Raw genomic sequence first — 21520 nt, 5'->3', positions numbered from 1 at the left:
TTGGGATAATGGTAGGATAACCATAGAACGGTAGGACGACAGTAGACTAGAGAGAGGGTTGGGATAATGGTAGGATAACCATAGAACGGTAGGAAGACAGTAGACTAGAGAGATGGTTGGGATAATGGTAGGATAACCATAGAACGGTAGGACGACAGTAGGCTAGAGAGGGTTGGGATAATTGTAGGATAACCATAGAACGGTAGGACGACAGACTAGAGAGAGGGTTGGGATAATGGTAGGATAACCATAGAACGGTAGGATGACAGTAAACTAGAGAGGGTTGGGATAATGGTAGGATAACCATAGAACGGTAGGATGACAGTAGACTAGAGAGGGTTGGGATAATGGTAGGATAACCATAGAACGGTAGGACGACAGTAGACTAGAGAGGGTTGGGATAATGGTAGGATAACCATAGAACGGTAGGATGACAGTAGGCTGGGAGCCAGGGTTAGGAGCTCACCTGTGGGTTGTTGGCTTCAGCCAGCTTGCACTGTCTCAGGAAAAGTTTGAGGTTACCCCAGTTCATATAGGGCAGTAGTACCATAGGCTTCTCTCCTTCCTCTGTACACACATGACTGATTGGGAGCAGGTTCCTGGAGGAGAGAGGGGGGGAAACATGCTACATCAGTTACCCTACCGTTTCCCAACTCTGGTCCTCAAGTACCCCCTAATAGCACACGTTTTGTTGTAACCCCGGACAAAAACACATGACTCAACTTGTCAGCTAATCTTCAAGCTCTTGACAAGTAGAATAAGGTGTGCTTGTCCGGGGCCACAACAAAAATATGTACTGGTGGGGATACTGGAGGACCGGAGTTAGAGCTCATGCAGTGGTTTGCAAAAGTATTCACCCCCTTGGCATTTTTCCTATTTTGTTGCCTTACAACCTGGAATTAAAAGAGATTTTTTTGGGGGGGTTGTATCATTTGATTTAAACAACATGGCTACCACTTTGAAGATGCAAAATATTTTTTGTGAAACAAACAATAAGACAAAAAAACAGAAAACTTGAGCGTGCGTAACTATTCACCCCCCCAAAGTTAATACTTCGTAGAGCCACCTTTTACAGCAATTACAGCTGCAAGTCTCTTGGCGTATGTCTCTATAAGCTTGGCATATCTAGCCACTGGGATTTTTGCCCATTCTTCAAGGAAAAACTGCTCCAGCTCCTTCAAGTTGGATGGGTTCCGCTGGTGTACAGCAATCTTTAAGTCATACCACAGATTCTCAATTGGATTGAGGTCTGGGCTTTGACTAGGCCATTCCAAGATATTTAAATGTTTCCCCTTAAACCACTCCAGTGTTGCTTTAGCAGTATGCTTGGGGTCATTGTCCTGCTGGAAGGTGAACCTCCGTCCCAGTCTCAAATCTCTGGAAGACTGAAACAAGTTTCCCACAAGAATTTCCCTGTATTTAGCACCATCCATCATTCCTTCAATTCTGACAAGTTTCCCAGTCCCTGCCGATGAAAAACATCCCCACAGCATGATGCTGCCACCACCATGCTTCACTGTGGGGATGATGTTCTTGGGTGATGAGAGGTGTTGGGTTTGTGCCAGACATAATGTTTTCCTTGATGGCCAAAAAGCTCAATTTTAGTCTCATCTGACCAGAGTACGTTCTTCCATATGTTTGGGGAGTCTCTCACATGCCTATGGCAAACACCAAACGTGTTTGCTTATTTTTTTCTTTAAGCAATGGCTTTTTTCTGGCCACTCTTCCATAAAGCCCAGTTCTGTGGAGTGTACTGCTTAAAGTGGTCCTATTGACAGATAGTCCAATCTCTGCTGTGGAGCTTTGCAACTCCTTCAGGGTTCTTTTTGTTTCCTTGTTGCCTCTGATTAATGCCCTCCTTGCCTGGTCCGTGAGTTTTGGTGGGCGGCCCTCTCTTGGCAGGTTTGTTGTGGTGCCATATTCTTTAAATTTTTAATAATGGATTTAATGGTGCTCTGTGGGATGTTCAAAGTTTCGGATATTTTTTTATAACCCAACCCTGATCTGTACTTCTCCACAACTTTGTCCCTGACCTGTTTGGAGAGCTCCTTGGTCTTCATGGTGCCACTTGCTTGGTGGTGCCCCTTTCTTAGTGGTGTTGCAGACTATGGGGCCTTTCAGAACAGGTGTATATATACACTGAGATCATGTGACAGATCATGTGGAACTTAAATAAAGTCCACCTGTGTGCCATCTAACAAATGATGTGACTTCTGAAGGTAATTGGTTGCACCAGATCTTATTTAGGGTTTTCATAGCAAAGGGGATGAATACATACGCACGCACCACCTTTCAGTTATTATTTTTGGAAACAAGTAATTTTTTTCATTTCACTTCACCAATCTGGAATATTTTGTGTATGTCCATTCCATGAAATCCAAATAAAAATCTATTTAAATTACAGGTTGTAAGAAACAAAATAGGAAAAATGCCAAGGGGGTGAAAACTTTTGCAAGGCACTGTATATGTGTTCAGGGAATGGAGAGAGAGCAAGAAAACACATCAGAAATATGTTTGGAAACTTTTTCGGAGTGGCTGAGGTTTCCGGACTTTCTGGAAACCCGATTTGCCGTGGCTAAAGAGATTTCTGCATATGTACAGGATTTTGTTTACCTACCTACCTAGCTGCTGCTGCTTCCCAGTGCCCCACTGCCTACCTACCTAGCTGCTGCTGCTCAGTGCCCCGCTACCTACCTAGCTGCTGCTGCTCAGTGCCCCGCTGCCTACCTATCTACCTAGCTGCTGCTGCTGCTCAGTGCCCCGCTGCCTACCTAGCTGCTGCTGCTCAGTGCCCCGCTGCCTACCTACCTACCTAGCTGCTGCTGCTCAGTGCCCCGCTGCCTGCCTACCTACCTAGCTGCTGATGCTCAGTGCCCCGCAACCTACCTACCTAGCTGCTGCTGCTCAGTGCCTGGCTACCTACCTACCTAGCTGCTGCTCAGTGCCCCGCTGCCTACCTACCTAGCAGATGCTGCTCAGTGCCCCGCTGCCTACCTACCTACCTAGCTGCTGCTGCTCAGTGCCCCACTACCTACCTACCTAGCTGCTGCTGCTCAGTGCCCCGCTGCCTACCTAGCAGCTGCTGCTCAGTGCCCCGCTGCCTACCAACCTAGCTGCTGCTGCTGCTCAGTGCCCCGCTACCTACCTACCTAGCTGCTGCTGCTGCTCAGTGCCCCGCTGCCTACCTACCTAGCTGCTGCTGCTCAGTGCCCCGCTGCCTACCTACCTAGCTGCTGCTGCTCAGTGCCCCGCTGCATACCTACATAGCTGCTGCTGCTGCTGCTCAGTGCCCCGCTGCCTACCTACCTAGCTGCTGCTGCTGCTCAGTGCCCCGCCCCGCTGCCTACCTACCTACCTAGCTGCTGCTGCTCAGTGCCCCGCTGCCTACCTACCTAGCTGCTGCTCAGTGCCCCGCTGCCTACCTACCTAGCTGCTGCTGCTGCTCAGTGCCCCGCTGCCTACCTACCTAGCTGCTGCTGCTGCTGCTCAGTGCCCCGCTGCCTACCTACCTAGCTGCTGCTGCTGCTCAGTGCCCCGCTGCCTACCTACCTAGCTGCTGCTGCTGCTCAGTGCCCCGCTGCCTACCTACCTAGCTGCTGCTGCTGCTCAGTGCCCCGCTGCCTACCTACCTAGCTGCTGCTGCTGCTCAGTGCCCCGCTGCCTACCTACCTAGCTGCTGCTGCTGCTCAGTGCCCCGCTGCCTACCTACCTAGCTGCTGCTGCTGCTGCTCAGTGCCCCGCTGCCTACCTAGCTAGCTGCTGCTGCTCAGTGCCCCGCTGCCTACCTAGCTAGCTGCTGCTGCTCAGTGCCCCGCTGTCTACCTACCTAGCTGCTGCTGCTCAGTGCCCCGCTGTCTACCTACCTAGCTGCTGCTGCTCAGTGCCCCGCCGCCTACCTACCTAGCTGCTGCTGCTCAGTGCCCCACCGCCTACCTACCTAGCTGCTGCTGCTCAGTGCCCCGCCACCTACCTAGCTGCTGCTGCTCAGTGCCCCGCCGCCTATCTAGCTGCTGCTGCTGCTCAGTGCCCCGCTGCCTACCTAGCTAGCTGCTGCTGCTCAGTGCCCCGCTGTCTACCTACCTAGCTGCTGCTGCTCAGTGCCCCGCTGCCTACCTACCTAGCTGCTGCTGCTGCTGCTGCTCAGTGCCCCGCTGTCTACCTACCTAGCTGCTGCTGCTCAGTGGCCCCACTGTCTACCTACCTAGCTGCTGCTGCTCAGTGCCCCGCTGCATACCTACCTACCTAGCTGCTGCTGCTGCTCAGTGCCCCGCTGCCTACCTACCTACCTAGCTGCTGCTCAGTGCCCCGCTGCCTACCTACCTAGCTGCTGCTGCTCAGTGCCCCGCTGCCTACCTACCTAGCTGCTGCTGCTCAGTGCCCCGCTGCCTACCTACCTAGCTGCTGCTGCTGCTCAGTGCCCCGCTGCCAACCTACCTAGCTGCTGCTGCTCAGTGCCCCGCTGCCTATCTACCTAGCTGCTGCTGCTCAGTGCCCCGCTGCCAACCTACCTAGCTGCTGCTGCTCAGTGCCCCGCTGCCAACCTACCTAGCTGCTGCTGCTCAGTGCCCCGCTGCCTACCTAGCTGCTGCTGCTGCTCAGTGCCCCGCTGCCTACCTACCTAGCTGCTGCTGCTCAGTGCCCCGCTGCCTACCTACCTAGCTGCTGCTCAGTGCCCCGCTGCCTACCTACCTAGCTGCTGCTGCTCAGTGCCCCGCTGCCAACCTACCTAGCTGCTGCTGCTCAGTGCCCCGCTGCCTACCTACCTAGCTGCTGCTCAGTGCCCGCTGCCTACCTACCTAGCTGCTGCTCAGTGCCCCGCTGCCTACCTACCTAGCTGCTGCTCAGTGCCCCGCTGCCTGCCTGCCTGCCTGCCTGCCTGCCTGCCTGCCTGCCTGCCTGCCTGCCTACCTACCTACCTGCTGCTGCTGCTGCTCAGTGCCCCGCTGCCTTCCTACCTAGCTGCTGCTGCTGCTCAGTGCCCCGCTGCCTACCTACCTAGCTGCTGCTGCTGCTCAGTGCCCCGCTGCCTACCTACCTTGCTGCTGCTGCTCAGTGCCCCGCTGCCTGCCTACCTAGCTGCTGCCCAGTGCCCCGCTGCCTACCTACCTAGCTGCTGCTGCCCAGTGCCCCGCTGCCTACCTACCTAGCTGCTGCTGCCCAGTGCCCCGCTGCCTACCTACCTAGCTGCTGCTGCCCAGTGCCCCGCTGCCTACCTATCTAGCTGCTGCTGCCCAGTGCCCCGCTGCCTACCTATCTAGCTGCTGCTGCCCAGTGCCCCGCTGACTACCTAGCTGCTGCTGCTCAGTGCCCCGCTGCCTACCTACCTAGCTGCTGCTGCCCAGTGCCCCGCTGCCTACCTATCTAGCTGCTGCTGCCCAGTGCCCCGCTGCCTACCTAGCTGCTGCTGCTCAGTGCCCCGCTGCCTACCTACCTAGCTGCTGCTGCTGCTCAGTGCCCCGCTGCCTACCTACCTAGCTGCTGCTGCTGCTCAGTGCCCCGCTGCCTACCTACCTAGCTGCTGCTGCTGCTCAGTGCCCCGCTGCCTACCTACCTAGCTGCTGCTGCTGCTCCGCTGCCTACCTACCTAGCTGCTGCTGCTGCACAGTGCCCCGCTGCCTACCTACCTAGCTGCTGCTGCTGCTCAGTGCCCCGCTGCCTACCTATCTAGCTGCTGCTGCTCAGTGCCCCGCTGCCTACCTATCTAGCTGTTGCTGCTCAGTGCCCCGCTGCCTACCTAGCTAGCTGCTGCTGCTCAGTGCCCCGCTGCCTACCTAGCTAGCTGCTGCTGCTCAGTGCCCCGCTGTCTACCTACCTAGCTGCTGCTGCTGCTCAGTGCCCCGCTGCCTACCCACCTAGCTGCTGCTGCTGCTGCTGCTCAGTGCCCCGCTGTCTACCTACCTAGCTGCTGCTGCTCAGTGCCCCGCTGTCTACCTACCTAGCTGCTGCTGCTCAGTGCCCCGCTGTCTACCTACCTAGCTGCTGCTGCGTGCCCTGCTGCCTACCTACCTAGCTGCTGCTCAGTGCCCCGCTGCCTACCTACCTAGCTGCTGCTGCTCAGTGCCCCGCTGCCTACCTACCTAGCTGCTGCTGCTCAGTGCCCCGCTGCCTACCTACCTAGCTGCTGCTGCTCAGTGCCCCACTGCCTACCTAGCTGCTGCGGCTGCTGCTGCTGCTCAGTGCCCCGCCGCCTATCTAGCTGCTGCTGCTGCTCAGTGCCCCGCTGCCTACCTAGCTAGCTGCTGCTGCTCAGTGCCCCGCTGTCTACCTACCTAGCTGCTGCTGCTCAGTGCCCCGCTGCCTACCTACCTAGCTGCTGCTGCTCAGTGCCCCGCTGTCTACCTACCTAGCTGCTGCTGCTCAGTGGCCCCACTGTCTACCTACCTAGATGCTGCTGCTCAGTGGCCCCACTGCCGCTTCCCTGATGAACGAACAAAGGTAATGTTGTACACAAAGGACATGTTCCAAAGCCTGCATTCCAAGCCTCAGTAGGCTATTAACCCTCTACAGTCTAAGCCGGTGGAGGGTTTTTTAAGAATGACATACCAGGCATGATTTAGCTAGTTTGAATTTTACGACCCCTTGAAGTATATATATTTTTTTATGAAAAATAAAAATTTGGCCTTACTGGTATTAGACATTGAATAACAGATTCACTAAATGGAACAACAGATAGTCCCCCAACACAATCTAAAGGAAGTTTGTTCTGAAGTGTCTGTCTTATATCAGAGAGATACTTTATTTTTATTTTTTTTATATTATTTACATGTATTTAACCCCCCTTATTTTTGGCCCAAAAACAGTCTCCATATATATTGTACTTCCATGAATTTTCTGAACTGGTATTGGGGGGGGTTCTTGAGATGAGTCTTGCGAGTCCTACTGCAAAACAATGTTCCACAGAGGGGTATTAGCGTGTAGCCCAAACTGTTCGGACGCTACAGACAAAAGTTGATAGACCGGCGGTACCGAGACACTTGTGAGGGTCATGGTGGTCCTGAGAGTCTCATCTTTCCATTGAGGGGGCCATTGAGGGGGTCATAATAGTTTTATTTCACAAATATGAGGTCGTGTTCGAGATGATCAAAACAGCACTGTATCATGGGTAAATTGTGACTGACTGATCTACAAATAATACAATGAGTAGTTATTTACGATTCAAGGTGATTTTGTAGATCAAGTCGGCTGTAATGTCGAATCAGCCCATAGGCTCCACCGTCACGGTTCAGAAGCGGGTGAGTAAAGAGAAACAATATAACATGTGCAGAATGTGATCGGGATCAGTAGCTTTGAGAAAAAAAAGTAGTCAAATTAATTTATCTCATTAGGATAAAAATCTATCTAGCAATATAGATACTTCATCGGTCGTTTGGTTAAAAGGTAAATGCATCTTCTACCTTTCCCAACAGACAGACCGACACAAAACCTAATAATAGGTGGTAGTATTAATGAGTATTCCATCTCTACTTAGACCAAGGGAAAAAATTAGTCAACCTGTGTCTCAGCAGGGTAGAACCAACTCCACTGAGAGGGCATATATTCTGTTAAAGATAGGTGAGGTGTTAAAACCAGTAAAGCCCATTGCGTGACAATGTGTCACACAGGAGGGAATTCTGGGAAGATTAGTTTTAGTGTTGGCCGGCAGGACGGTGGACGCTGCCAGACAGAGGAAGGATGCATCTCAGAGAGCAGATGAAAGGAGGAGAGACGTCTCTCACTGTGACCGCCTGACCTCAGGAAGGGGAAGAGGAAGGTGTGGGCCGTGACGAACTAACACGGCATTCACAGAATCACCCACACAGTGTGCAAACACCCACCCACCCACACAGACAGACACATCCAGCACCACCACCCCTCCCACCAGCACCAGCCTCACCCCCCCACTAGCACCAACCTCACCCCCCCACCAGCACCAACCTCACACCCCCCCACCAGCACCAACCTCACACCCCCCCACCAGCACCAACCTCACCCCCCCACCGCACCAACCTCACCCCCCCACCAGCACCAACACCAGCCTCACACCCCCCCACTAGCACCAACCTCACCCCCCCCCACCAGCACCAACCTCACACCCCCCCCACCAGCACCAACCTCACCCCCCCACCAGCACCAACCTCACACCCCCCCACCGCACCAACCTCACCCCCCCACCAGCACCAACACCAGCCTCACACCCCCCCCCACCACCACCAGCCCCCCCACCAGCACCAACCTCACACACCCCCCACCAGCACCAACCTCACCCCCCCCCACCACCACCAGCACCAACCTCACACAATTGCTTTCATATTTGGTGATATTGCTATTTCTGGATAAGGCTTTAAAATACAGGATCAAATATTGCTACGTTACATGATTGCACACAACACAGGGCCGTAGCATAGCAGACAAACTGTATAGACAGTTTAAGGGTTTTCATAGAATGATGAACAACCATAAGACAACAGTTAGTCATCTTCAGTGTTGGAAACCATAGCTAAACAAGGTGGTGCTGAGACCCTTTCAACAAGTTTCCAAGGTAGTAGCGAGTTCAGGGGAGTTTGTGTTATTATACCAGTAATATATATATATCATGGTGTATCGTCACGGCTGGAATGCTGTTTGAGGACCACTTTGGAAACAAGTTCTTTAATAATATTTAAGTGCTGTCCTCTGATGGGAAATCTGGTTGTACAATTTATAAATAAATTCAATTCAATTCTTCCAACTGACATCCAGGATCCAAAGCAACCATTTTACAAGATGTCATCTTTGTGTGGGGAAATCTAGTGGGAACCTTGTGCAAGGTGACTCAACAGGTTCCTACGCAGTTTCCAGTTCAGGGAAATTTGGTTGTTACGACCATAGAATTAGAACGATGACAGTCATTGCGGAGCAGACAGCTTAGCGTGAGTTGCATACATGTCTCGTCATGTCCATGCCATGTGGAAATAAGGACGCCAGAGGCTAGCCCTTTGACTTACTGACTAACACACAGAATTCAAAACAGATCTGCCTGATCTCAGGTTCAGCTGGTTGTGATGTCCCCGTGATGATTTGATTGACTGAATTACCTGTGATGAAGTCCTCGTAGTTTACAGCTTTCTGTCAGCATCATGGTCACCTGCATCTCAGAGGCATGGTCTACAGAATGAGAAAAGACAAGATACTCAAGTTTAGTCTAGAAATCTACTGCAGTCTTGAAGGAGACATAACTTAAGTTTTGGAACGCAACCCATAAACACCACTTAGAGTACTTTTGCTGTATGCTAACCCTTCTTGGTCAAGCTGAGCCATGAACATTCCTCCTGACTAACTGGGGGTTGGGGGGGGGGGATGGGGTGTCTAAGAAGGTCATCTAACAGTCTAACAACCCTCTTGACCTCACACCATTCCATTTTCTGAGAACAGCCCCAGTCATGGCTTCCTGTGAGAGTTATATCTTCTCTGGTTGGAAACGTACGGACGCTAGATTGACTCTTGCCAAGCCAAGCCACACAGAGGCCCAGAACTGGCTTCTGTTACTATTTAAAATCTTTCAAAAAATATTGGGAGTTTTTTTGTTGTTGCTCTAGTATGCCTGGAGTGTCAGATGGGCTGGGGTTTACACTCACGTGACTGTTCTATTAGTTCTATTTGGCCAAACTCAAATCAAACCCAGATAAAGTACTTGAAGTGATTTCTTAAACTAACTGAACCCAGGTCTACAGAGTTTAATCTGGGAGAGAGAGAGAGAGGCCTTCTGGGAAGCGGACTTGTTTCCTGCTCTCTGGGCCTGCTGGGAGGAAGAGGAGGAGGAAGTGGAACGATGAACAAAGCAGGACCCTGGTATGGTTGGCATGGTGGTGGGCACATTGTTCATGGTCTGGTACCCAACCCCACCCTGGATAAACATGGAAGTGCCTAGAGGAGCTAGAGGGCAAAGGTCAGCTGGAAGGGAGACATGAACCTGAGAACATCTGTGGGAAGGAGAGCCATACGCTGTGGGGGTGGTAAACTAAGGGTACTCTTCCACCTGACGAGATATAAGGTCATGTGGTCAGAGGTTGCCTAAGTCCATCTAACACAAACCCATAACCTTAGTTTAACATTACGGTCTAATCTGTAGGCTAACAGCCCTACTAACAACTGTTTTCATAAACACAGGAAACCTAATGAGAAGTCCATAACTGTTTATTCAAACTGGTGGGAAATTCATCACAGCCACGCCGATATCAGCAATACACAGTATAAACATTAATGGACTCACTGATAGGGTCATATGACGCTTTAGGACGTCAATAACGTTGTTGAAAGGTTCTTGAAAGGTTTAAAATCCAAAAGACAGATGAACTATATTCTCGTGTTGTGTACCATTCATTTTCTGACCATGTTGACAATTGACACCAGCTTTTAACAGTGGAATTTCTGTACTGAGGGCTTCTCTGTCTGCAGCAGGTGTCTGCACAGCTTTAGTATAGAGATAAAACAGACAGAGCAACTTGGTAGAAACAGATCAGGTGGCACTCAGTTTACTCAGGGACCTCATGCCCTCCTGGCACCTGCCTTAATACTGTTTGCCAAGCACACGGTAAGATACCCATGAAAGGGAGATGGGGGACAATTTTAAAACAAACTTTACAGCATAATGTTTCAATTTACGGTTGGAAAACATTCGTTACGCTAGAGTGCAGTAGCTGAAGCAGCGACGGGGGAACGGATGGGTTGCAGACAGGGGAACGGATGGGTTGCAGACAGGGGAATGGATGGGTTGCAGACAGGGGAATGGATGGGTTGCAGACAGGGGAATGGATGGGTTGCAGACAGGGGAATGGATGGGTTGCAGACAGGGGAATGGATGGGTTGCAGACAGCGACAGGGGAATGGATGGGTTGCAGACAGCGACAGGGGAATGGATGGGTTGCAGACAGCGACAGGGGAATGGATGGGTTGCAGACAGCGACATGGGAATGGATGGGTTGCAGACAGCGACAGGGGAATGGATGGGTTGCAGACAGGGGAATGGATGGGTTGCAGACAGTAACATGGGAATGGATGGGTTGCAGACAGTGACATGGGAATGGATGGGTTGCAGACATGGGAACGGATGGGTTGCAGACAGGGGAACGGATGGGTTGCAGACAGGGGAATGGATGGGTTGCAGACAGGGGAATGGATGGGTTGCAGACAGCGACAGGGGAATGGATGGGTTGCAGACAGCGACAGGGGAATGGATGGGTTGCAGACAGCGACAGGGGAATGGATGGGTTGCAGACAGCGACAGGGGAATGGATGGGTTGCAGACAGCGACAGGGGAATGGATGGGTTGCAGACAGCGACAGGGGAATGGATGGGTTGCAGACAGCGACGGGGGAATGGATGGGTTGCAGACAGCGACATGGGAATGGATGGGTTGCAGACAGGGGAACGGATGGGTTGCAGACAGGGGAATGGATGGGTTGCAGACAGGGGAATGGATGGGTTGCAGACAGGGGAATGGATGGGTTGCAGACAGGGGAATGGATGGGTTGCAGACAGGGGAATGGATGGGTTGCAGACAGCGACATGGGAATGGATGTGTTGCAGACAGTGACATGGGAATGGATGGGTTGCAGACAGGGGAATGGATGGGTTGCAGACAGCGACATGGGAATGGATGGGTTGCAGACAGCGACATGGGAATGGATGTGTTGCAGACAGCGACATGGGAATGGATGGGTTGCAGACAGGGGAATGGATGGGTTGCAGACAGCGACATGGGAATGGATGTGTTGCAGACAGTGACATGGGAATGAATGTGTTGCAGACAGCGACATGGGAATGGATGACTGTGCGTACCTTTCACTGTCTTCACAAAGCAATATTTCTCCTTGGCCGGGTCCTTTTCGTCCAACAGAACACCGTGGAAGATGCGGCCAAATGTTCCTGTGAAAGAAGAGCAAAGATTTGATAAGGGCAGAGGCAGGCAGGCAGAGGGTGGGTCTTTGTTCATTCCTTTATCACTCATTGGACAACATTAAAATGACATAGAACCCCAAAGAGCATTTTAGGGCTCTGTAAAACTGGTGGTACCCGTTGCTCGCTACTATGTCCTATCGTTCTCATTGCTGGTGTCCCTCAGGGCAATGTAAAACTGGTATTCCCCAGGGCTCGGTACTAGGACCTCTCCTGTTCTCATTACCGGTGTCCCCCAGGGCTCGGTACTAGGACCTCTCCTGTTCTCATTACCGGTGTCCCCCAGAGCTCGGTACTAGGTCCTCTCGGGTTCTTACTACTGGTGTCCCCCAGAGCTCGGTACTAGGACCTCTCCTGTTCTCATTACCGGTGTCCCCCAGAGCTCGGTACTAGGTCCTCTCGGGTTCTTACTACTGGTGTTCCCCAGAGCTCGGTACTAGGTCCTCTCGGGTTCTTACTACTGGTGTTCCCCAGAGCTCGGTACTAGGACTTCTCCTGTTCTCACTACCGGTGTCCCCCAGGGCTTGGAACTAAGACCTCTCCTGTTCTCATTACAGCTATACACCAGGGATCTGTACAAGGTATTCTTTAATGTCTCACTACTGGTGTCCCCCAGGGCTTGGTAATATGTCCTCTCGTGTCACTTATATTGGTCATATCCTCACAGGCTCGCTTACCATTGCTATGCTGATGACAGTCAACCTTCTGACAAATCAGGGGACTATGACAGAGCTATTCTGACGAACAGCTACAACACATGGTAAAGATAGAAAAGCACTGAAATGTGTTCTCCTAATATGTTCTCCTAATATAAGCATTGATAGCTTCAGGGACAGAGAAACCGAGGAGAGGGCAGGTAAAAATAAATTTAAGAGCATAAACCATCAAGGTAAAGTGAAGAATCCAAGCCTGGAGGCCAACTTGGCCCTGTGTCTCACCATGAGTAGCGATGACGGATAACAGGGTTTAACTGTCTCTTCGACTCTCTCCCTGGCTCTGTCGGGCGAGTCTGGACCTGCAGGCTCGCTGAAACCCATACGGAATAGAGTTCCCCCTCCAAGGCTCCTTTTCTCTGCCTCCCTCACAAACATCCTGACCTCTTCCTATAGGGCCGGTGTTCCGGTAAGCACTGACTGAGGTAATATTCTGCTGTAAATCTGAATGGAAGAGTTCCAACATCACTTTGGCAAAAACAACTTACTCCAGTCCTCGTTGCACAAGGCAGGCACACTGATATCGCGAGGTCTCTGGGAGAGGGAATTGGATATCATGAGTGGTCAGCAAACAACGATCCTAAACTAAGACTACAGCACCGATCATTAGGTCTACATGGAGTCTATGAGCACAGTCAGGGGCAGTGTTAATCAATGATAGCAACACTTTATGCAGTGTGCCTGAGGGTTTTCAATGTAGTCTGCGGCTGTCTGATAAAAACAATGAATAATAATAATAAACTCAGTAAAACAAACAAACCATATTCACAGGAATATGGCACAGAAGTGAGCGATGTTATCCATCATACAAGAAATAAGCACTAGTTGTTATAAACACATAAAACACAGCCTTGGGCTATGGGAGCCAGGGAGGATCAGATCAGTTTATGCTGAGGAATAGTGTTATTTCTGCAGGTAGGTGTGTCAACATCTCCTCAGCTAGGGGCCAGAACAGAGGTGTGCTGAAGCAAGGCCAGGGCCAGACAGGACAAGACCAGAGCTACACTGGAGCAAGGCCAGGGCCAGGCCAGAGCTAAGCTGAAGGTAGGCCAGGGCCAAGCTGAAGAGGTGTGCTGAAGCAAGGCCAGGGCCAGACAGGACAAGACCAGAGCTACACTGGAGCAAGGCCAGGGCCAGGCCAGAGCTAAGCTGAAGGCAGGCCAGGGCCAAGCTGAAGAGGTGAGCTGGAGCAAGGCCAGGGCCAGGCCAGAGGTGAGCTGGAGCAAGGCCAGGGCCAGGCCAGAGGTGAGCTGGAGCAAGGCCAGGGCCAGGCCAGAGGTGAGCTGGAGCAAGGCCAGGGCCAGGCCAGAGGTGAGCTGGAGCAAGGCCAGGGCCAGACCAGAGCTACACTGGAACAAGGCCGGGACCAGGCCGGAGCAAGGCCGGGGCCAGACCGGAGCAAGGCCAGGGCTAGGCCTTGGGACTGGAATATGATCCACAGTTCTCTCTGTGGTGATGATGAACGCTGTAGCAGAACCATGAAGAGCGGTGTTTAAGAGGCCACAACATGTTAGTGAAAGCGGACCACCTACCCGCACGAGACACTTTCTCAGTGATATTCCTGACGGGAATTACGTATGCAGGCATTGCACTTAAGACAACTTTACCAACAAATGGCTTTGGATACACCTACTCATTCAAGGGATTTTGCCCATTTCCTCCTGAGACGAGAGTCCTTTTGGATCCATTTCCTCCTGAGACGAGAGTCCTGTTGGATCCATTTCCTCCTGAGACGAGAGTCCTGTTGGATCCATTTCCTCCTGAGACGAGAGTCCTGTTGGATCCATTTCCAACTGAGACGAGAGTCCTTTTGGATCCATTTCCTCCTGAGACGAGTCCTTTTGGATCCATTTCCTCAGCACTTTGTCTCTAAAAGGTCTAAATGCAGAACTAGACATAAAACCTTTTGTATAAAATGTGCCTTTTTCCCCCTCCATTTCCCCTATATAATATTGTATACAAAATGATTGATGCATGGGTCTCATCTGTTTTTTTATCTATTGCTATTGGCCTGCTTGACATTGATAAAAAAGAAGGAAATGTATTTATGGTTTTCCATATGTCCACTGTGTAATATAATACACTGCTCCAAAAAATAAAGGGAACACTTAAACAACACAATGTAACTCCAAGTCAATCACACTTCTGTGAAATCAAACTGTCCACTTAGGAAGCAACACTGATTGACAATACATTTCACATGCTGTTGTGCAAATGGAATAGACAACAGGTGGAAATTCTAGGCAATTAGCAAGACACCCCCAATAAAGGAGTGGTTCTGCAGGTGGGGACCACAGACCACTTCTCAGTTCCTATGCTTCCTGGCTGATGTTTTGGTCACTTTTGAATGCTGGCGGTGCTTTCACTCTAGTGGTAGCATGAGACGGAGTCTACAACCCACACAAGTAGCTCAGGTAGTGCAGCTCATCCAGGATGGCACATCAATGCGAGCTGTGGCAAGAAGGTTTGCTGTGTCTGTCAGCGTAGTGTCCAGAGCATGGAGGCGCTACCAGGAGACAGGCCAGTACATCAGGAGACGTGGAGGAGGCCGTAGGAGGGCAACAACCCAGCAGCAGGACCGCTACCTCCGACTTTGTGCAAGGAGGTGCAGGAGAAGCACTGCCAGAGCCCTGCAAAATGACCTCCAGCAGGCCACAAATGTGCATGTGTCTGCTCAAACGGTCAGAAACAGACTCCATGAGGGTGGTATGAGGGCCCGACGTCCACAAGTGGGGGTTGTGCTTACAGCCCAACACTGTGCAGGACATTTGGCATTTGCCAGAGAACACCAAGATTGGCAAATTCGCCACTGGCGCCCTGTGCTCTTCACAGATGAAAGCAGGTTCACACTGAGCACATGTGACAGACGTGACAGAGTCTGGAGACGCCGTGGAGAACGTTCTGCTGCCTGCAACATCCTCCAGCATGACCGGTTTGGCAGTGGGTCAGTCATGGTGTGGGGTGGCATTTCTTTGGGGGGCCGCACAGCCCTCCATGTGCTCGCCAGAGGTAACCTGACTGCCATTAGGTACCGAGATGAGATCCTCAGACCCCCTGTGAGACCATATGCTGGTGCGGTTGGCCCTGGGTTCCTCCTAATGCAAGACAATGCTAGACCTCATGTGGCTGGAGTGTGTCAGCAGTTCCTGCAAGAGGAAGGCATTGATGCTATGGACTGGCCCGCCCGTTCCCCAGACCTGAATCCAATTGAGCACATCTGGGACATCATGTCTCGCTCCATCCACCAACGCCACGTTGCACCACAGACTGTCCAGGAGTTGGCGGATGCTTTAGTTCAGGTCTGGGAGGAGATCCCTCAGGAGACCATCCGCCACCTCATCAGGAGCATGCCCAGGCGTTGTAGGGAGGTCATACAGGCATGTGGAGGCCACACACACTACTGAGCCTCATTTTGACTTGTTTTAAGGACATTACATCAAAGTTGGATCAGCCTGTAGTGTGGTTTTCCACTTTAATTTTGAGTGTGACTCCAAATCCAGACCTCTATGGGTTGATAAATTGGATTTCCATTGATTATTTTTGTGTGATTTTGTTGTCAGCACATTCAACTATGTAAAGAAAAAAGTATTTAATAAGATTATTTCTTTCATTCAGATCTAGGATGTGTTGTTTAAGTGTTCCCTTTATTTTTTTGAGCAGTATATTTACAGAGTTGCGGACATTCCTTTTTTCTTGGATACTTTCTTCTGTCCTGCACCTGATAAGTTGGATGTGCATTTTTTTCCATTGTAGTTGTTAATTACCAGCTTTTCTGCTCTAAACTATGTAGAATATTGACCTGTTGGAAACTACATCTCCTTACTACACCGCACAGTTCGGGTTTGATCTGATTTCTCTCTACATAAACTGAGCATCGAGCTCACAGAAAAAAAACGAAATGGAAATGGAATTCAAAATCATTTAACAGACTTTGGTCAATTACACTGAACAAAATATAAAAACGGAACATGTAAGAATATCAAAGATTTTACTAAGTTACAGTTCGTATACGGAACTATGTCTCTTTAAATAACTTCATTAGGCCCTAATCTATGGATTTCACGACCGGGAATACAGATACGCATCCGTTGGTAACAGATACCTAAAAAAAAGGTAGAGATGTGGATCAGAACCAGTCAGTATCTGGTGTGACCATTTGTCTCGTGCAGCGCGACACATCTTCACAGAGTTGATCAGGTTGTTGAACGTGGCCTGTGGAATTTTGTCCCACTCCTCTTCAATGGCTGTGCAAAGTTGCTGGATATATGCAGGATTTTATCAGCTTCTTGATATGTCACACCTGTCAGGTGGATGGATTATCTTGGCAAAAGAGAAATGCTCACTAACAGAGATGTAAACAAATTTGTGCACAAAATTACAGAGAAATATGGGTTTTTTTGTGCACATGGAACATTTCTGGGATCTTTTATTTCAGCTCATGTAACCAACACTTTTACATGTTGCTTTTAAAGAATATATGTATGCATAGCTGGTCGGGTGGGGAAAGCCACAGAACCAACTTTCTGGACCCGTAAAGACCTCTAATTCCAATATTCACACTAGCATACGACCTGAATGAAGCAATACATGTCGTAGAGAGTTCAATGGAACGCAGACCGTGAGGAAAGTGCATGGAAGCCGTCGTTGGTGGCCATTCAAAAACAACTAGTCTATCAACGTGGATATTCTTAAAATGTCATGACGTATGTGTTCTAACAGGCCCACGAAGTGGTTACAAAAATCCAATTTGGATATATTTGGCTGTTCTTCCATTATAAATTTACAAGTTGACCCTTTCCAGCTTCAGAGAAAATGGCTGCTAAACGCTAACTCCCGATGGCATAGGCAGGTACAATTTCTAGCCATGTAGAAATCCGTGGTGGCAGTTGAAGCCGTTTTGAAGTGTAATGCAGGTGGTAACGACGGCATGGACAAGCATATACTATCATTGTGTGAAATAAACATTGTAGGCTAATGTTCCGTGCATCACGTTTCCATGTTTTGGTCAAATTCCATTGATCTATGTTAATTATTGATGTATTCTAATAAAGTATTATCAGGGATGCCATTGGTAGACGTATGCCACCGCTTGCCTGGCAAGGAGTAACAGTCTGGATGGTAACGCTTCGTCATTCCTGTCACACACAAAACAACAATAGATCACCACACTGACCAACAACCATGTTGTCTTAAACCTACACAGAGACCAACAACCATGTTGTCTTAAACCTACACACTGACCAACAACCATGTTGTAAAAAAAACCTACACACTGACCAACAACCATGTTGTCTTAAACCTACACACTGACCAACAACCATGTTGTCTTAAACCTACACAGTGACGAATGACCATGTTGTCTTAAACATACACCGTGATGAATGACCATGTTGTCTTAAACATACACCGTGATGAATGACCATGTTGTCTTAAACCTACACACTGACCAACAACCATGTTGTCTTAAACCTACACACTGACCAACAACCATGTTGTCTTAAACCTACACACTGACCAACAACCATGTTGTCTTAAACCTACACAGTGACGAATGACCATGTTGTCTTAAACCTACACAGTGACCAACAACCATGTTGTCTTAAACCTACACACTGACCAACAACCATGTTGTCTTAAACCTACACAGTGATGAATGACCATGTTGTCTTAAACCTACACACTGACCAACAACCATGTTGTCTTAAACCTACACACTGACCAACGACCATGTTGTCTTAAACCTACACCGTGATGAATGACCATGTTGTCTTAAACCTACACACTGACCAACAACCATGTTGTCTTAAACCTACACAGTGACCAACAACCATGTTGTCTTAAACCTACACAGTGATGAATGACCATGTTGTCTTAAACCTACACAGTGATGAATGACCATGTTGTCGTAAACCTACACAGAGACCAACAACCATGTTGTCTTAAACCTACACAGTGATGAATGACCATGTTGTCTTAAACCTACACAGTGACCAACAACCATGTTGTCTTAAACCTACACAGTGATGAATGACCATGTTGTCTTAAACCTACACAGTGATGAATGACCATGTTGTCTTAAACCTACACAGTGATGAATGACCATGTTGTCTTAAACCTACACAGAGACCAACAACCATGTTGTCTTAAACCTACACACTGACCAACAACCATGTTGTCTTAAACCTACACACTGACCAACGACCATGTTGTCTTAAACCTACACACTGACCAACAACCATGTTGTCTTAAACCTACACAGTGACGAACAACCATGTTGTCTTAAACCTACACAGTGATGAATGACCATGTTGTCTTAAACCTACACAGAGACCAACAACCATGTTGTCTTAAACCTACACACTGGCCAACAACCATGTTGTCTTAAACCTACACCGTGATGAATGACCATGTTGTCTTAAACCTACACAGTGACGAATGACCATGTTGTCTTAAACCTACACAGTGATGAATGACCAGGTTTTAAATCAAACTTTATTTGTCACATGCTCCGAATACAGTGTAGACCTTACCGTGAAATGCTTACTTAGAAACCCTTAACAGTGCAGTTCAAGAAGAGAGAATATTTACCAAATAAACAAAAGTAAAAAATAATAAAAACACAATAACGAGGCCATCTACTGGGGGTACCGGTATCGAGTCAGTGTGCGTGGCTACAGGTTAGAGGTAATTTGTGACTATGCATAGATAATAACAGCGAGTAGCAGCAGTGTACAAAACAAACGGAAGGGGAGGCGAGAGGAGAAGGGGTCAATGTAATAGTTCGGTGGCCATTTGATTAATTGTTCAGCAGTCTTATGGCTTGGGGGTAGAAGCTGTTAAGGAGCCATTTGGTCCTAGACTTGGCGCTCCGGTACCGCTTGCTGTGCGGTAGCAGAGAAAATAGGCTATGACTTGGGTGACTGGAGAGTCTGACAATTTTATGGGCTTTCCTCTGACACTGCAGGAAGCTTGGGGCCCCCATGATGTATGCACTACCCTCTGTAGCACTACCCTCTGTAGCACTACCCTCTGTAGCACTACCCTCTGTAGCACTACCCTCTGTAGCACTACCCTCTGTAGCACTACCCTCTGTAGCACTACCCTCTGTAGCACTACCCTCTGTAGCACTACCCTCTGTAGCACTACCCTCTGTAGCACTACCCTCTGTAGCACTACCCTCTGTAGCACTACCCTCTGTAGCACCTTACGGTCAGATGCCGAGCAGTTGCTGTACCCGGTCAAGATGGTGCAGCCGTAGAACTTTGAGGATCTGAGGACCCATGCCAAATCTTTTCAGTCTTGTGAGGGGGAATAGGAACTGTAGTGGCCTCTTCACGACTGTCTTGGTGTGTTCGGACAATGATAGATCGTTGGTGATGTGGACACCAAGGAACTTGAAACTCTCGACCCGCTCCACTACAGCCCCGTTGATGTTAAATGGGGGCCTGTTCGGTCCTCCTTTTCCTGTAGTCCACGATCAGCTCCTTTGTCTTGATCACATTGAGGGAGAGATTGTTGTCCTGGCACCACACTGCCAGTTCTCTGCCCTCCTACCTATAGGCTGTCTCATCACTGTCGGTGATCAGGCCTACCCCTGCTGTGTCGTCAGCAAACTTAATGATAGGGTTGGAGTTTTGTTTTGCCACGCAGTCGTGGGTGAATGGAGTACAGGAGGGGGCTAAGTACACTCCCCTGAGGGGCCCCAGTGTTGAGGATCAGCGTGGCAGATGTGTTGTAACCTACCCTCACCACCTGGGGGCGGCCCGTCAGGAAGTCCAGGATCCAGTTGCAGAGGGAGGTGTTTAGTCCCAGGGTCCTTAGCTTAGTGATGAGCTTTGTGGGCACTATGGTGTTGAACGCTGAGCTGTAGTCGATGAGCAGCATTCTCAAATAGGTGTTCCTTTTGTCCAGGTGGGAAAGGGCAGTGTGGAGTGCAATAGAGATTGCATCATCTGTGGATCTGTTGGGGCGGTATGCGAATTGGAGTGGGTCTAGGGTATCCGGGATGATGCTGTTGATGTGAGCCATGACCAGCCTTTCAAAGCACTTCATGGCTGCAGATGTGAGTGCTACGGGGCAGTAATCATTTAGGCAGGTTACATTCGCTTCCTTGGGCACAGGGACTATGGTGGTCTGCTTGAAATATGTAGGTACAACAGATATGGTCAGGGAGAGGTTGAAAATGTCAGTGAAGACACTTGCCAGTTGGTCTGTGCATGCTTTGAATACACATCCTGGTAATCCATCTGGCCCCGTGGCTTTGTCAATGTTGACCTGTTTAAAAGATCTTGCTCACATCAGCTACCGAGAGCGTTATCAGTTATCCAGAACAGCTAATGCTCGCGTGAATGCTTCAGTGTCGCTTGCCTTGAAGCGAGCATAAAAAAGGCATTTAGCTCATCTGGTAGTCTCGTGTCACTAGGCAGCTCGCGTTTGGGTTTCCCTTTGTAGTACCGTAATAGTTTTCAAGCCCTGCCACATCCGACGAGCGTCAGACACGGTGTAGGAGGATTCAATCTTAGTCCTGTATTGACGCTTTGCCTGTTTGATGGTTTCTAATAGGCATCCGGATTAGTGTCCCGCTCCTTGAAAGCAGAAGCTTTAGCCTTTAGCTCGATGTGGACGGTGCCTGTAAATCCATGGCTTCTGGTTGGGAAATGTACGTACTGTCACTGTGGGGATGACATTAGCAATGAACTTATTGATAAAGCCGATGACTGAGGTGTTGTACTCCTCAATGCCAATAAAATCCCGGGAAACATATTCCAGTCTGTGCAGCAAAACAGTCCTGTAGCGTAGCATCCACGTCACCTGACCTACACACGGACGAACGACCGTGTCGTCTCACACCGACACACTGACCAATTACCATGTTGTTTTATTGTGCAGAGTTT

At 49.7% G+C, this 21520-nt stretch overlaps 1 protein-coding gene across 6 annotated transcripts in view; it reads right to left on the bottom strand.

The window, feature by feature from the left end:
• Positions 1–6: 6 nt before the first annotated feature.
• LOC115158884 (tyrosine-protein kinase RYK-like) overlaps positions 7–21520 on the bottom strand; it is an 83900-nt gene continuing 62386 nt past the window's right edge. For all 6 annotated transcript variants that reach the window (XM_029708297.1, XM_029708299.1, XM_029708298.1 and 3 more), the window contains 3 exons: positions 11797–11883; positions 9054–9123; positions 7–599 (listed from right to left, as the gene is read on the bottom strand). In XM_029708297.1, the coding sequence (XP_029564157.1) occupies positions 455–599; positions 9054–9123; positions 11797–11883 (302 nt within the window). In that variant the 3' untranslated portion in view covers positions 7–454. The remainder of the gene's footprint in view (positions 600–9053; positions 9124–11796; positions 11884–21520) is intronic.

The sequence above is a fragment of the Salmo trutta genome, chromosome 22 (genome assembly GCF_901001165.1).
Source record: "Salmo trutta chromosome 22, fSalTru1.1, whole genome shotgun sequence".
Lineage (NCBI taxonomy): Eukaryota > Metazoa > Chordata > Actinopteri > Salmoniformes > Salmonidae > Salmo > Salmo trutta.
The sequence above is the reverse complement of the archived record's forward strand: the minus strand, read 5'-3'. Positions and strand labels throughout refer to the sequence as shown.